Consider the following 12,733-nt stretch of genomic DNA (forward strand, 5'->3'; position numbering starts at 1 on the left):
TCCCGAGCTTGCACCCATCTCCGTGGGCTGGCTCCCTGCTTGCACCCCAGGAGACCGGGCACCCCCCGGGCACCCCCCGGGCACCCCCTTGCTGCCAGGCAGGGCAGGGGGCTGGGGACGCCTGGGCACCGGGGGAGGGCTTTGTGTCCCTGCGCCAGCGCAGAGCCCCAGGGACACCCATGGGTGACACCCGACCGAGGGAGCTGCTCCCGCTCCCCGCCGGTGGGCCCGGCCGGGGCTGAGCCCCCTGCCCAGCGTGCGGGGGGCCCCAGCCGGGCTCTCGTGACGCTCGGTCCTGCCCAGCTCAGCTTTTGTTTTGTTTTCACAAATCCGCGGCCCCCCCCGCCGCGCGGTGTGCGGGGCAGGCCGGGCTCGCCGCGGGGCGCGGGGAAGGGAATGTGCCGGGGCGGGTGGGCTGCCACGCGGCGAGCCGGCCGCTGTGGGAACGCGCTCCGGGCGTGAGGCGCCTTGGCAGGACCCTGTAGACCCGTGGGTGCTGCTCCCGACGCCGTGCCCACCCTCAGCCCCCACCCTGTGGGGGCTCAAGGTGTCCCCAGATTAAGGGGGGGGGGGCAGCTCAGCACCCGCTGGTGACCCCAAACCAAGGGGGAAGGCGTCTCCCAGCCCCTCTCGGCAATGGTGCGGGGGGCGTGGGGGCGATGACACCCTGGGGGTCTGTCTGGTCCTTGGGAGCTGGGCATCGGGGCTGCCCGAGGCTGGGGTCTGGCTGCCCCCCACCACCCCCAGCCCCCCCAGCTCGCTGCATCTCGGCGGGACTGGCCCCCAGTGTCGGGGCCAGCGGAGATGCTTCCAGGGGTGATGCAGGGGCTTGGGTCAGGGGGAGGCGGGGGGTCCGACGGGAGCACCCCAAGGTGCCGCCGAGTCCCGTGGGTCGGATCAGGCCCCGGCAGGAGCTCGAGTGGGGCCATCCCCCAAGGACGGGGCAGCCAGCAAGCCCTGGCGGGGCCCTGGCCCCCCGCACCGTCCCCGGGCTCTGCCGCGCCAGGCGCAGGGGCGGCCACGGCGCTGGCTGCCGGCTGTGTTTTCGCTGCGGAGCGGTTTGGCACCCCGAAGCAAACACGTCAGATCAGCAGGAGGGAAACATTTGCTGGTTCTGCCGCCTGCCCTTTGGCTTCGACGCTCGCCCCTGCGCTCGCTTGCATAACGGCGGGGAGGGGGGAGGCCGGGCTGGCCCCCCGGGGGCCACCGCACAGCCTGCCCATAAATAGGGGTTTGCTCGACGCTCCGGCACTGCGGCTCTGCCTGCTCCTCTGGCTCGGCTCGGCTCGGCTCGGCTCGGCTCGGCTCGGCTCGGCTCGGCTCGGCGGCAGACATGCACGCCCCGCTGCTCAGCGTCCTGGGGCTGGCCCTGCTCGGGGCACTGCACGCGCAGGACACCGTGCCGGTGCAAACCGACTTCCAGCAGGACAAGGTGACCCAGCCGGCGTCCCCGGCGAGGGGGTTCGGGGTGTTTCGGGGGGATGCTCGCCCTGGAAATGTGCGGAGAGGGGGTTGCCGGGGCCAGGCTGGCCCGCGTGCTGGGCAGGGTGCACCCGCAGCCCCACGTCTCGGGGGGTTCGGTGGCTCTGGAGGGGGGCAGGACCCAGGCTCCAGCCTGTGGGGCAGGGACCGAGGCGTTGGGGTCCTGTGCCGTGGGGTGGCTGTGGATGCACAGAGATTTCATAGCGGGGACCGAGAAAAGCCAGCCCAGTTCGAGAGGCAGCACAGAGATGGGTGGTGGACCACTCCCCAACACAAACCCCACCCACCCCCAACCTGGGGTCCCAAACAAACAAGGGCTGCTGTGCCGGGGGTCCCACACACCCCTCTGTCCTCCCACGCAGGTGCTGGCGTGCTCAGCGTGCTTGCACTCCCCTTCCTCCCCCAGTGGGCAGGACAGCCCCGGCCCCGATGCACACTGGGGGCTCCCAGCCCCACAGCCCTGGGGTCCCACCGAGCTGGGGCAGGGGCCACGCTGCCTGCTCCTCCAGGGAACCCCAGAGGGGTCCTGGGGGTCACAGCCACCCCAGGGAGGGGATGGGGACAGAGGCATATCCTGCACGGGTGGGGGTCCGGCATGTGCTGCACAGGTAGTCCCAGCACAGCCCATCCCCGAGGCCCCAGGGACCGGGCTGGGACAGGGTCCCAACCCCTCCTCGTGCACCGGGATGGATGCAAATGGCACCTCAGAGCTGGGTGGTCCTGTCACCCCCGAAGGAAACGCCCCGAGCACCGGGCGTGTGGGAACCAGGGCTCTGCTGGGTGCTGGGTTTGGGGCTGCCAAGGGCTGCAGCAGCTCCCCAGGGCCCAGGGCCCGGCCACCGTCCCGCTGCGGGGTGGGAGAGGAGGGCTGGGCTGGCGGGCGGCCGAGGGGCGAGACGGGGGTCTGCGGCTGAGCGGAGGTTGTGTGCAGATCACAGGGAGATGGTACAGCATCGGCCTGGCCTCCAACTCCAACTGGTTCAAGGAGAAGAAGCACCTGATGAAGATGTGCACCACGGTCATCGCTGCCGCCGCAGATGGGAACCTGGAAGTCACCTCCACCTACCCCAAGTACGGGCACGGGGTGGGCGAGCGGGGGATGCCCCCCACGGTGCCATGCCTGGGGCTGTGTGTGGGCTGGAGCATCGCCCCCGGCCCCGCTGACGCCCTGCTTCTGTGCTCCCCAGGGGTGACCAGTGCGAGAAGAGGAACAGCCTTTACACCAAGACGGAGCAGCCGGGGCGATTCAGCTACTCCAGCCCCCGTGAGTGCCCGGCTCCCGGCGCGTCCTCCCGTGGGGCAGCCCTGGACGTGCACCCCGCTCCCCACCCAGCCCTGCCGTCCCCTGTCCCTCGGGGCTGGCTGGGTGTGCGGGGCTGAGCTGTGCCCTCCTCGTCCCCCCAGGCTGGGGCAGCAAGCACGACATCCGCGTGGTGGAGACCAACTACGATGAGTACGCCTTGGTGGCCACCAGCATCTCCAAGAGCACCGGCTCCTCCACCATGGTGCTGCTCTACAGTACGTCTGCCCCGGGACCCCCCCCAGGACCCCCGGGATGTCCTGGGTGGGGGAGCTCTCCCCCAGGAGAAGGGCAGCGGCGTCTCCCAAGCCGGAGATGGCTGGGTTGGGACCCCCTTCCTGGTGATCCTGTCCCTTGCACCCCGGGGCAGCGTGACCCCTCGAGGTGGGGGGTGCGGGGGGGCTGCCTCTCACCCCGCTCTTGGCTGCAGGTCGGACGAAGGAGCTCACTCCTGAGCGCCTGGAGAGGTTCACCCAGTTCTCCAAGGAGCAGGGCCTGACGGACGAGGAGATCCTCATCCTGCCGCGGACAGGTGAGAGGCTGGGGGGACAGGGGGGTGGCGGGGAGCGAGGGGTGAGGTACCCCAGGGGGCTGAGAGGGGGGAGACCCTCCTGGCTCGTCCCTGCCTCCCCGAGGGGCCGGCGCAGGGCCAGGCGTGGGGTGCTGCTGGGCAGAGCCCCATGTGGGGTCCTGCGGGGGGGCAGTGGTCCCCTAGCCCCCATCAGAGCTGACCTCTGCTTTTCTTCCTCCTGCAGACAAATGCATGGCAGACGCTGCCTAGGTGAGTCCTGCCTTCGCTGGGGCTCAGGCCAGCCCTGGGGGGGTCCGGGGGGGCTCAGAGTCCCCATCCCCTTCCTGACCCCCCCCCTCACTGCTCCTCTCGCTGGGGTCCCCCTTACCCCTGCCAGGGATCCCGCGCCCCCTCCCCACGGGGTGGCTCTTTGGTTGCCCGAGGCCCTGGGCGGTGGGTGCCCACCCGCTCGGCGTGGGGCTGAAGGGCCGATGTCCCCCCGTGCGTCCCCCTGTCTCCCCCCAGCTCAGCCGCGCTTGCCCCCATCTCTTCCAGGCAGACCCACCAGCTGCCGCCGGCCGGACCCCCGCAGCACCGCGAGCCGGTGACCACCCCGTCCCATCCCACCCCGTCCCGTCCCCAGCGCACCCCCAGCACCGCAGCAGCCTGTGCTCCCTGGCTTCGCACCCCACACCTGTACCCCTGTCCCCATTAAACCCAGTATAAACCCAGCCCCCCTGCCCTCGTCTGCTGGGCCGTCGTGGGGGGAGCCCCAGCGTGGGGCGATGGGGAGGTGGTGGTGGGCTGGCCCCAGGGTCAGGGCTGACCCCAGCTCCCGGCCGTGGGACCCTCGGTGCTGCCTGGCCACCAGACCTGCCCCGTCCAGGGAGAAGGACCCCCGGGCTGGGACCCACTGGGGGGGGATTGGCTCCCGCCTGTCCCCACCGGCACCCCAGGCTGTGCCAGCCGCCCCGCTGCGGTTTCCCTGCCGGGGACCCGGCCGGCAGCATGGGGACAGGGCGATGGGCTGTCAGAAGAGGGGGGTCTCCAAAAGTTTGGGGAAGGATGGACATGAACCAGAGGGATGGCTGCGAGCGCTGCGGACCTGCCTGCCCACCACGCCGGGGAAGCCCCCAGGGTGGCACTGGGGACACCCTCACCCCCTCCCCAGACGCAGCAGCAGGCACGGGGCATCGCGCGGTCCCCAACGTGCTCGGAGCTGGGTCTCACACAAGGCTGCATTCATCCGGACGGGGCAGTCGGAGGGGGCAGGGGCCAGCGCTGTCACCTAACACGGGCACAAGCGTTCCCTGCGCTTGTGTAACCTGTTGCATAAAGCGGGGGCGGGCAGGGGGTGCTGCCGGCGGTGGGGGCTATAAAGGTGGGTGCGGGAGAGCCAGGTCCGTGCATGCTCTCCTGCCCGCATCCAGCCCTCGGAGCCGGGACGATGGTGCTGCTGCCCAGCCTGGCGCTGGCCCTGCTCTGCCTGCTGCGGGCAGGGGCCGAGGTGCCCGTGCAGCCGGGCTTCAGCGCCGAGAAGGTAACGGCACAGGGTGCCACGGGTGCTGCCTGGGCTGGGGGGGATGCCCGGGGCAGGGTGACCGTGCTGCGGCCCCGGGCACGGCCAGGGTACTGCCCGGAGGGTGGGATGCCAGCGCAAATCTGGGTTAGTCCTGGCCAGTCCTGCCCGCTGTGGCCAGACCCAGCAGTGTCCCCGCCACAGGGACATGAACAGCCGGGGCTGCAGTGGCCCCAAGCGGGTGGCATTTCGCCGGGGAACACGGGCCAGATGCTGCGCCCACCCTCCTGGCACAGGGTAGGGCAGAGTGTTCTGCACGCAGGAGGGTGGCAGGTCCCTGCGTCAGGCTGGCAGGTCCCTACAATGGGCTATCAGGTCCCTACGATGGGCTATCAGGTCCCTACAATGGGCTGTCAGGTCCCCCATCGTGGGTGGCAAGTCCCCCACTGCAGGCTGGCAGGTCCCCACAGAGGCTGACGTGTCCCCACAGACAGTGGTGGGTCCACACCGCAGGCTGGCAGGTCCCTACAATGGGCTATGAGGTCCCTACAGTGGGCTATCAGGTCCACACAGGGTGGCAGGTCCCCTGCTGCAGGCTGGCAGGTCCCCACACAGGGTGACGTGTCCCCACAGATGGTGGTGGGTCCTACACAGCAGGCTGGCAGGTCCCTACAATAGGCTATGAGGTCCCTACAAGGGGCTATCAGGTCCCCCGTGGTGGGTGGCAGGTCCCCCACTGCAGGCTGGCAGGTCCCCACAGAGGCTGACATGTCCCCTCAGACAGTGGTGGGTCCACACCGCAGGCTGGCAGGTCCCCTGTGGTGGGTGGCAGGTCCCCCACTGCAGGCTGGCAGGTCCCCACAGAGCGTGATGGGTCCTCACAGAGGCTGGCAGGTCCCCCACCGCAAGCTAGCAGGTCCCCCGTGGTGGGTGGCAGGTTCCTGGCAGGTGACAGGTCCCCTCGGCTTTCCCAGACCCCACCGGTGACATCCTGCTGCAGTTTGCAGGGACGTGGCATGTCATAGCCACCGCTTCCAACTGCTCCGTCTTCCTGAAGATGAAGGATGGGATGAAGTCGTCCATCACCACTGTCACCTTCAAGCCGGAGGGGGACCTGGCTATGGAGATTCTCTGGCCCCTGTGAGCGCCCGTCCTGCTCGCCGGGTCCCTCTCGGGCCGGGGCACTCCCCTCCCCACCGACACCCAGAGCCGCTGCCCCACGGCACTGGTCCTGCCTGCGCCCCGGCGTGTTCCCCGGGCAGGCTGGGGTCCCCCCCGCCCCGCCACCCCGCTGGCCTCCTGCATGGCCTCCAGCCACCTTTGCCGTTTCCATTTTCCCTTTCCAGGGAGGACGGATGCCAGAAGCTTGAGCTGCTCTTCGAGCACAGCGGCCAGGCAGGGCACTACGTGGGTAGGTGTGGGCAGGGGTGACCGGAGCCACGGACCCCCCGAAACGGCGGGTGGGCATCACCGGTCCCCTGTGCCCGGGGAGCAGCGGGAGGTGGGTTTGGCCCCGCTGCCTCCATCACCCGGCGAGAGGTCGTGCTGCGGCGGGTGCCCGGCTCTGCCGGGTCACACAGCGATTCCCTTCTCACCCCCCTGGGAAAATCTGAGCCGTGACCTCAGCGGGGGCCGCGGAGGTGCCCGGGCTGTGCCGCGCTGCCCGACCGGGCACCGTCTGGGGTCCTTTAGCAGCACAAGAGAAGCGAGACCTGCGCGTGGTGGAGACGGACTACAGCTGCTACGCCATCGTGCACCAGCTCCAGCAGCGAGGGCACGCGCCCAGCGCCGCGCTGCAGCTCCTCGGTGGGTGTCGGGACGGGGGATGGGCACCCACAGCTCCTGGCGGGGGGGACGGACAGGGGCTGGGCTCCCCACCGCCAGCGTGTGCCACCACGCTGGCACCCAACATGCTGGCACCCGGGCACCCAGCCACAGCCTAGGGATTAATTTTGGGGTGAATGAAACCTTGCACTGAAAATGCCCCCGGGTGACTGCGGTATGAACCAAAGCCCCCCTGCAGTGTGCCAGTCCGGCTGTGGACCCCCAACCCCGCCAGCCGCCCCATACCCCCCCAGGCGGGTGGGTCACCCACCCCAAGGGGTTTGTGCCCCTCCGCTGCCAGCCCAGGGCAGCCATGGGATGCCCGGTGCCCACCCTGCACCTCCACGGCTTCGCCTTTGCCCTTCCCCGGGGTCCTGTCACTGCCCCGTGGGAGCCGGACCCCCGGCGTGGGGCTCGCTGCTGGGTGCCCCCACACCCACCAGCCCCCGCTTCGGGTGTCTGGCTGCAGTGAGGGGGCAGGACGGGAGCCCCCAGCTCCTGCAGAAGTTTGAAGACCTCATCCCCACCGTGGGCCTGACCAAGGACATGATGGCGGTCCTGCCCAAGTCGGGTGAGTGCCCGGCGGGTGCGGGGTGGCACGCACAGCCCCCCTGCACGGGGACGCTGCGCGGGGGCTCGGGGCACTGCCGGCAGCACGCTCACCCCTCGCTTTGCTTCTCAACAGATCGGTGCACCAAGACCATCAGGTGAGTGTGGCCAGCGAAGCCGGGTCTCCCTCCCGGTGTGGGCCGGGCTGAGCAGGGGCTCGCAGCCCCCCCGGCAGCCCCCCGCCTGCCTCGGGGCTCCGCGCTGCATCGGCTCGCCCCCACTCTAACCGCTCGTCCGTCTGTCCTGCCTCCCCGCAGCTGAAGGGCTGGGGGTCCTCCAGACTGGGCTCCGCTCCCCCCCTCCATGGTGCCCCGTCCCGTCCCCCCCGGCCAGGCTCTGCCCAGACCCGCTGCCCCGTGCTGGGATCACACCTCGCCCCCCCTAAATAAATAGGTGCAGACACTGCCCCAGAGCTGGGTGCTTTTGTTGGCGGGAGCAGGGGTGCTGCCAGGGTCCCCAGGCACCCTGAGCCCAGCGGCCCTGCATCCCACCCTTCCACAGGGGTGCTGGGGGGCTCCTCTGCTGTGCCCGCTGTGGGGAGCAGAGAGTGGGGACGCGGCGGTGGGCAGCCACCGGCGATGCGGGCAGGGGAAGATGGAGCTGGGTGAGCAGGGCTAAGCTGCCCAGCCCTGCCTGCACCGCGGCACGCTGCTTGTCCCCAGGACCCCCGTCCCCTGCTTGGTCCCTGCCGGGGTGCCCAGGGTAAATGCGTGGCAGAACTGGGACCCCCACGCCCGTCTCTTTTTAGCAGGGCCTGTAGTGATAGGACAGGGGGTGATGGCTTTAAACTAAGGGAGGGGAGCTTCAGACTGGATGTGAGGAAGAAATGTTTTACGCTGAGGGTGGTGAAACCCTGGCACAGGCTGCCCAGAGAGGTGGGAGATGCCCCATCCCTGGGAACATTCCAGGCCGGGTTGGACGGGGCTCTGAGCAGCCTGGTCTGGCTGAAGATGTCCCTGCTCACTGCAGGGGGTTGGGCTGGGTGGCCTCTGAAGGTCCCTTCAGACCCAAATCAGTCTGTGACTCTGTGATCTCCCAGCCCCCTTGGTCTCCCCATCTGCCCGCGGACCAAGGTAGCACCATGCTGCCATGAGCCCCGAGGGCAGCCAGCACCCCTCCTCCACCCCCCCCCACCTCCCGCAGAGCAGAGGCAGCCCCTGGTCCCCCCCACACCCCCCTGCCCCGGGGCGGGGGTCCCCGGTGCCCAGCCAGGCGCGGGGCTGCGGGGAAGCAGCACGGAACATTTTGGGACTGTGATGCCAGGAGCCCGTCAGAGCCAGGGCACAGGGGACAGGGGACAACACACCCCAGGAAGGAGAGGACGCAGTCCCGCAGCGACACAATCCCCATCTTCTGCCCGCCCCGCTGCGGGGGCACCCCGCTTTGCGGACCCCGAGTGCCCCGGAGCGGGTGGGTGAGGCAGGTGGGGACCATGGGTCGGGTCTCGCCGGCAGCGTGCCGACGCCTGGGCTGGGGAATGATGCCCACGGCAGCCTCAGAGCAGGAGGGAATGGCCACCGAGCCCTTCGTGACGGGTCACTGGGCAACGCTGCGGCCATCGCCCATGCCAGGAAGGACCTCCCTGCTCCTCCTGGCAGCCCTCCGGCAAACCGGGAAACAAAAGCACTCTCTGTTCTTTCACGAGGGACGAAAGCAACCGGGAAAATCCCGAATTGCAGCCCTGGTGCAACAGCTCCTGCAACCCCTCTGCTCTGGCCCTTCCCGGAACTTGCGGGCGCTTCCCTTCTGTCGCAAGACAGAGGCCGTTTGCCCCGGGGTGCCTTCACCCCTCGAAACCGCCACCTTGCCCAAGCCGACTCCGGCAGCGTCACCGTGCCGCTCGGCACGCCGCGGTGCGGGGTGGGTGGAGCGGGGAGAGCTATAAAGCCGCCGGCCCCGGCGCCGCTCTCCGTCCCGCTGGCGAAGCCGGAGGAGGCTGCGGCGAGATGAGGACCGTGGGGCTGAGCCTGGGGCTGGCCCTGCTCTGCTGGCTGCGCGTCGAGGCTGGGGGCCCCGGGGCTGTGGGGCTGGACAAGAGCAAGGTGATCCGCAGCATCCCGGGAAGGGAGGGTGGGAGCGTGGCCTCGGGTCACCACGGTGGGGACCGGGGAGGTGTTTGGGTACCGGGGACACCACAGCCACCGCTAGCTCTGCTGTCACAGCCGGGGGACGGCACTGACCCCGCTCCAGCGCAGGTGCCACAGCGGGGGTTGCAGTGTCTGGAGGGGACGCGTGAGTCCCACGGCATGAGGGTGTCCTGGCTCAGTTCCGGAGCTGGAGATAGCCCCTGCCTGCTCCTCCGAGCTGGGGACAGCCCCTGCCTGCTCCTGCCTGCTCCTTGGGACTCACAGCCCACCCTCGCTGCCAGATTGAAGGGAGATGGTACATCGTCGCCCTGGCCTCTGACTCCGAGGGATACCGCCGGGAGCAGCCCCAGCTGAAGATGGCGATGGCCACCATCAAGGTCCTGGACGAGGGCAACCTGAAGGTCTCCTTTGCCATTCCCAGGTAAGTGCCAAGTGCTTTTCTCCATGAGCTTCACTGACCGACGCCCTCCCTGGACCTTCACTGGTGGGTGTCTACCTGGGAGCCTCCACCCAGCACCCACCAAAGACCTGGGCAGGGGGTGAGGCAGGGCCACCAGCCCTATGGTTTAAACCAGGGGCTCGGGAGAGCTGCATCATGGGGACCCCTTCTTCAGGGCAGGCCAGGTGGGCTCAGGGCAGCACCAGCCAGGAGTGGTCCCACCACAGAGACTGAGGCACCCCCCTGCTCCCAGCAAGGACGCAGCAGGGTAATGAGGGACCCTACAATTCAAGCTTTCCCAGCAGGACCAGCCTCATCCCAGAAGCTCAGAGCATGACCAAGGGAACGGCTGTGTGACTCCCACAGGAGAACCCGTGGGTGCCAGCGCCGTGCGCTGCCAACCCCAGCACCCATTGCCCCAAGGGTGGCATCTGTCCCCCTCCTGCCCTGGCCACACCATCCCATCCCTGGCCAGTCTGGGGCAGCGACCCCAAAGCCAGTGTCCCCAGGGGAGGGGACGGGCGGTCACTTCACCCCAGCCAGAGCATCCTTCGCTGTTTTGCAGCCCAAAGGGATGCAGGAAATCGCAGTGGATCTACAGGCAAACAGGCGTTCCCGGAGAATACTACTGCCGCGGTGAGTGACTCCTCTGCAGCCCAGGGCTCGTCCCCGTCCCTCTGCGCTGCTGCAATCTGCACTGCTCCCCCAGGCTCTCAGAGGAGCCTTAGCAAGGGGAGAAACCAGGAGGGCGAGACACGGAAGAAGGACCGGCTGGGTGGCCTGGCCCTCGCACCCTGATTCACGCTCTCGCAGCCCTTTTGCAGCGCGGGAGCTCTCAGGAGGTCATTAATTTTTTGCTTTCCTCCACGTCCTTTGGCAGAGAGGCAGAACACAAGGGTGCAGCTGGTGGATACCGACGGCGAGACGTACATGGTCATCTTCGCCTCCAAACTGGTGGACGGGAAGACCTTGCACATGCTGAGGCTCTACAGTGCGTCGCCAGCGGCGGTCGGAGCGGGCAAACAGCTCAGAGGCGTCGGGGTGCTTCGCGGTGTGCCGCGGGACTCAGGGGGCCCGCGGGAGAGACCCCCTCCTCACCGCTGCCCTCCCGCAGGGATCTTGTGCCCCGGGCGGGGGGCAGGAGCGGGGCCGGGGCTGCTGCATGTGCCCTGCACGGCAGGGGAAGGGGCACTGATTTGGGGCTGGCAGGGGAGGCTGGGGCTCCGGCCGGGGGTCCGTGGCCTCGGGTAAGTTGCTTGGTGAAATAGGGGGAAAAGTGGGGGTCCTGCTGCGAGGGGGACAGGAATGGGGGGGATGGGAACCAAGAGAGGAAGCACTGTGCTGGTGCACTCTGCTTCATCTTGTCCCCTGGGAGGGGGGTCTCCTGTGCCTGGCCACCACCGCTCTCCAGGATCTCCACCACCACCTCCAGCCTTCTCCCAGGGACCATCAGCCATCCTGCCCTCGGTGCAGGGACAGGCCACAGCCTAACTCCTGTCTTTGCCTTCAGGCAGAACCCGGGAGGTGAGCCCCAGAATCACAGCGCGGTTCAGGAAACTGGCGAGGGAGAAGAACTTCACCGATGAGATGGTCAGCATCCTGCCCAGACAGGGTGAGCGCTGCCCAGCAGCACGTCGGGCTGGCTTGGTCAACACGGGGGGCCAGGACGTGCCGGCAGGGACCAGCTTGGCCCATCGCTGCCACCACTTTGTGGTCTGAGCTGGCAGAAGGCACTCTGGCTTGGCATGTGGTGGCTTTTGCCTTGCTCAAGTTCATTCTTGGGTTGTCTGTTTTGGGTGCTAAATGGGACTAGCCAGGCCACCACCCCAGACTCAGCCTTTCTCTTTATTTTCACAGACAAATGCACCCTGGACAAAGCGTAGGTGAGTGGCTGCAGTGCAACGTGGTGTTTGCAATGGCCTCCGCTGGAAATTGCCCCCTCTTGGTCCACCAGCAAGGGCCACCATGAACTGCTTGAATTACTCTGGGGGCTGAGTTGTTTGACACCGTGCTGGAGCTCACACCCAGGTAGGACGGTTCCCGTTGGAGCTGCTCTGCAGCGGGGACCCCCAGGGCACAGCTACCCAGCAGTGAGCAAGGGCACTTGAACTGAAACTGCTGGCTCAGTGGAGAAACGGCTGCAGAGCTCATCCAGCAGCAAGGACCTGGACGCTGGCTCTTGTCGAAGGGACCTTGGGGTTACGGACCAGCAAAACTGGGTAGAGGTTGGGTTGGTGTCTCACCACTCAAAATGTGGTTGTTTCTGGCCCACCCTGGCACGTGAGTTCCCACCCAGTACACATTCAGTTGTAGGGGTTACCTAGAAATCCATCGCTGGTGATGTCTCACCCTACAGAGCTGGGGAGAACTGGAAGAGAAAGCACTGGTCGTGGTGGAGAGCCCTGCTGGGCCCTCTCCGTTGGCCTCCTCACCTCAAATACTCATCCCACCTCTCCTGGCTGTTTTCTAGGAGGTGCGGGCTGGCTGATGGATGCTCCTGCCAAGCGATGCAAGACCCATGCTCTGAAGCTCCAGGCTTGCTGCTCCACCATCCCTCTCCCGAGCTTGGCTGCCAAGACTCTGACATGCCTCCTGCTGCTCCAGGGCACAGTCCCTCCTTGTTGCCAAATAAACAGAAGCTTATCCCAGAGCTTGGTGTAGCTGTCTGGGGAGAACCTGGGGCGCTTGGACGTGTGGTCCCTTCTGTTGTCATCCCAGGGTCTGTGGATGGTGAACAGCCAGGGGCGATGCTGGCCTGAGCTCACCTGAGCAAGGGCATTTTTGGAGCCCACCAGGATCTTCCCTCCTGGGTGACTCCCACAGGGCAGGACCATGGCTAGGCAGAGGTGAAGCACAGGGTGCAGTGAGGCTGGAAATCCTGTGGGCACGAGGGGCTGGGTGGAGAAAGGTCGTGGGATTTGGCTCACAGAAATTGAGGTTGGAGTTTGGAGGGCTGCGACCA

At 67.9% G+C, this 12,733-nt stretch overlaps 3 protein-coding genes across 3 annotated transcripts; all 3 read left to right on the forward strand.

Annotated features, from left to right (window-relative positions):
* Nucleotides 1-1,161: 1,161 nt before the first annotated feature.
* LOC142363640 (lipocalin-like) lies at nucleotides 1,162-4,024 on the forward strand. The gene is made up of 7 exons (XM_075439563.1): nucleotides 1,162-1,432; nucleotides 2,414-2,553; nucleotides 2,670-2,746; nucleotides 2,887-3,000; nucleotides 3,213-3,314; nucleotides 3,538-3,563; nucleotides 3,849-4,024. The coding sequence occupies exons 1-6, from the start codon at nucleotides 1,334-1,336 to the stop codon at nucleotides 3,561-3,563; spliced, it is 558 nt and encodes a 185-aa protein (XP_075295678.1). The 5' UTR covers nucleotides 1,162-1,333; the 3' UTR covers nucleotides 3,849-4,024.
* Nucleotides 4,025-4,713: 689 nt separating this feature from the next.
* Nucleotides 4,714-7,617, forward strand: LOC142363641 (lipocalin-15-like). The gene is made up of 7 exons (XM_075439564.1): nucleotides 4,714-4,833; nucleotides 5,813-5,952; nucleotides 6,159-6,223; nucleotides 6,505-6,618; nucleotides 7,106-7,207; nucleotides 7,322-7,343; nucleotides 7,503-7,617. Exons 1-7 carry the CDS (start codon nucleotides 4,741-4,743, stop codon nucleotides 7,504-7,506), a joined length of 540 nt encoding a protein of 179 aa, XP_075295679.1. The 5' UTR covers nucleotides 4,714-4,740; the 3' UTR covers nucleotides 7,507-7,617.
* A 1,523-nt stretch (nucleotides 7,618-9,140) lies between these two features.
* LOC104334208 (extracellular fatty acid-binding protein) lies at nucleotides 9,141-12,421 on the forward strand. Its single transcript, XM_009939801.2, has 7 exons — nucleotides 9,141-9,287; nucleotides 9,614-9,753; nucleotides 10,337-10,407; nucleotides 10,652-10,762; nucleotides 11,282-11,383; nucleotides 11,629-11,654; nucleotides 12,242-12,421. Exons 1-6 carry the CDS (start codon nucleotides 9,192-9,194, stop codon nucleotides 11,652-11,654), a joined length of 546 nt encoding a protein of 181 aa, XP_009938103.2. The 5' UTR covers nucleotides 9,141-9,191; the 3' UTR covers nucleotides 12,242-12,421.
* Nucleotides 12,422-12,733: the final 312 nt, after the last annotated feature.

The sequence above is a fragment of the Opisthocomus hoazin genome, chromosome 19 (assembly GCF_030867145.1).
Source record: "Opisthocomus hoazin isolate bOpiHoa1 chromosome 19, bOpiHoa1.hap1, whole genome shotgun sequence".
Lineage (NCBI taxonomy): Eukaryota > Metazoa > Chordata > Aves > Opisthocomiformes > Opisthocomidae > Opisthocomus > Opisthocomus hoazin.

What these genes read in the sequence shown, in the direction of transcription:
- LOC142363640 (XM_075439563.1), top strand. Translation starts at nt 1,334, where the DNA reads ATGCACGCCCCGCTGCTCAGCGTCCTGGGGCTGGCCCTGCTCGGGGCA. An exon ending in GTCACCTCCACCTACCCCAA is followed by an intron (nt 2,554 to 2,669) that starts GTACGGGCACGG and finishes TGTGCTCCCCAG; the next exon opens with GGGTGACCAGTGCGAGAAGA. An exon ending in CCTCATCCTGCCGCGGACAG is followed by an intron (nt 3,315 to 3,537) that starts GTGAGAGGCTGG and finishes TTCCTCCTGCAG; the next exon opens with ACAAATGCATGGCAGACGCT.
- LOC142363641 (XM_075439564.1), top strand. Translation starts at nt 4,741, where the DNA reads ATGGTGCTGCTGCCCAGCCTGGCGCTGGCCCTGCTCTGCCTGCTGCGG. An exon ending in CCAGGCAGGGCACTACGTGG is followed by an intron (nt 6,224 to 6,504) that starts GTAGGTGTGGGC and finishes GGGGTCCTTTAG; the next exon opens with CAGCACAAGAGAAGCGAGAC. An exon ending in GGCGGTCCTGCCCAAGTCGG is followed by an intron (nt 7,208 to 7,321) that starts GTGAGTGCCCGG and finishes GCTTCTCAACAG; the next exon opens with ATCGGTGCACCAAGACCATC.
- LOC104334208 (XM_009939801.2), top strand. Translation starts at nt 9,192, where the DNA reads ATGAGGACCGTGGGGCTGAGCCTGGGGCTGGCCCTGCTCTGCTGGCTG. An exon ending in TGGGGCTGGACAAGAGCAAG is followed by an intron (nt 9,288 to 9,613) that starts GTGATCCGCAGC and finishes CCTCGCTGCCAG; the next exon opens with ATTGAAGGGAGATGGTACAT. An exon ending in GCACATGCTGAGGCTCTACA is followed by an intron (nt 10,763 to 11,281) that starts GTGCGTCGCCAG and finishes CTTTGCCTTCAG; the next exon opens with GCAGAACCCGGGAGGTGAGC.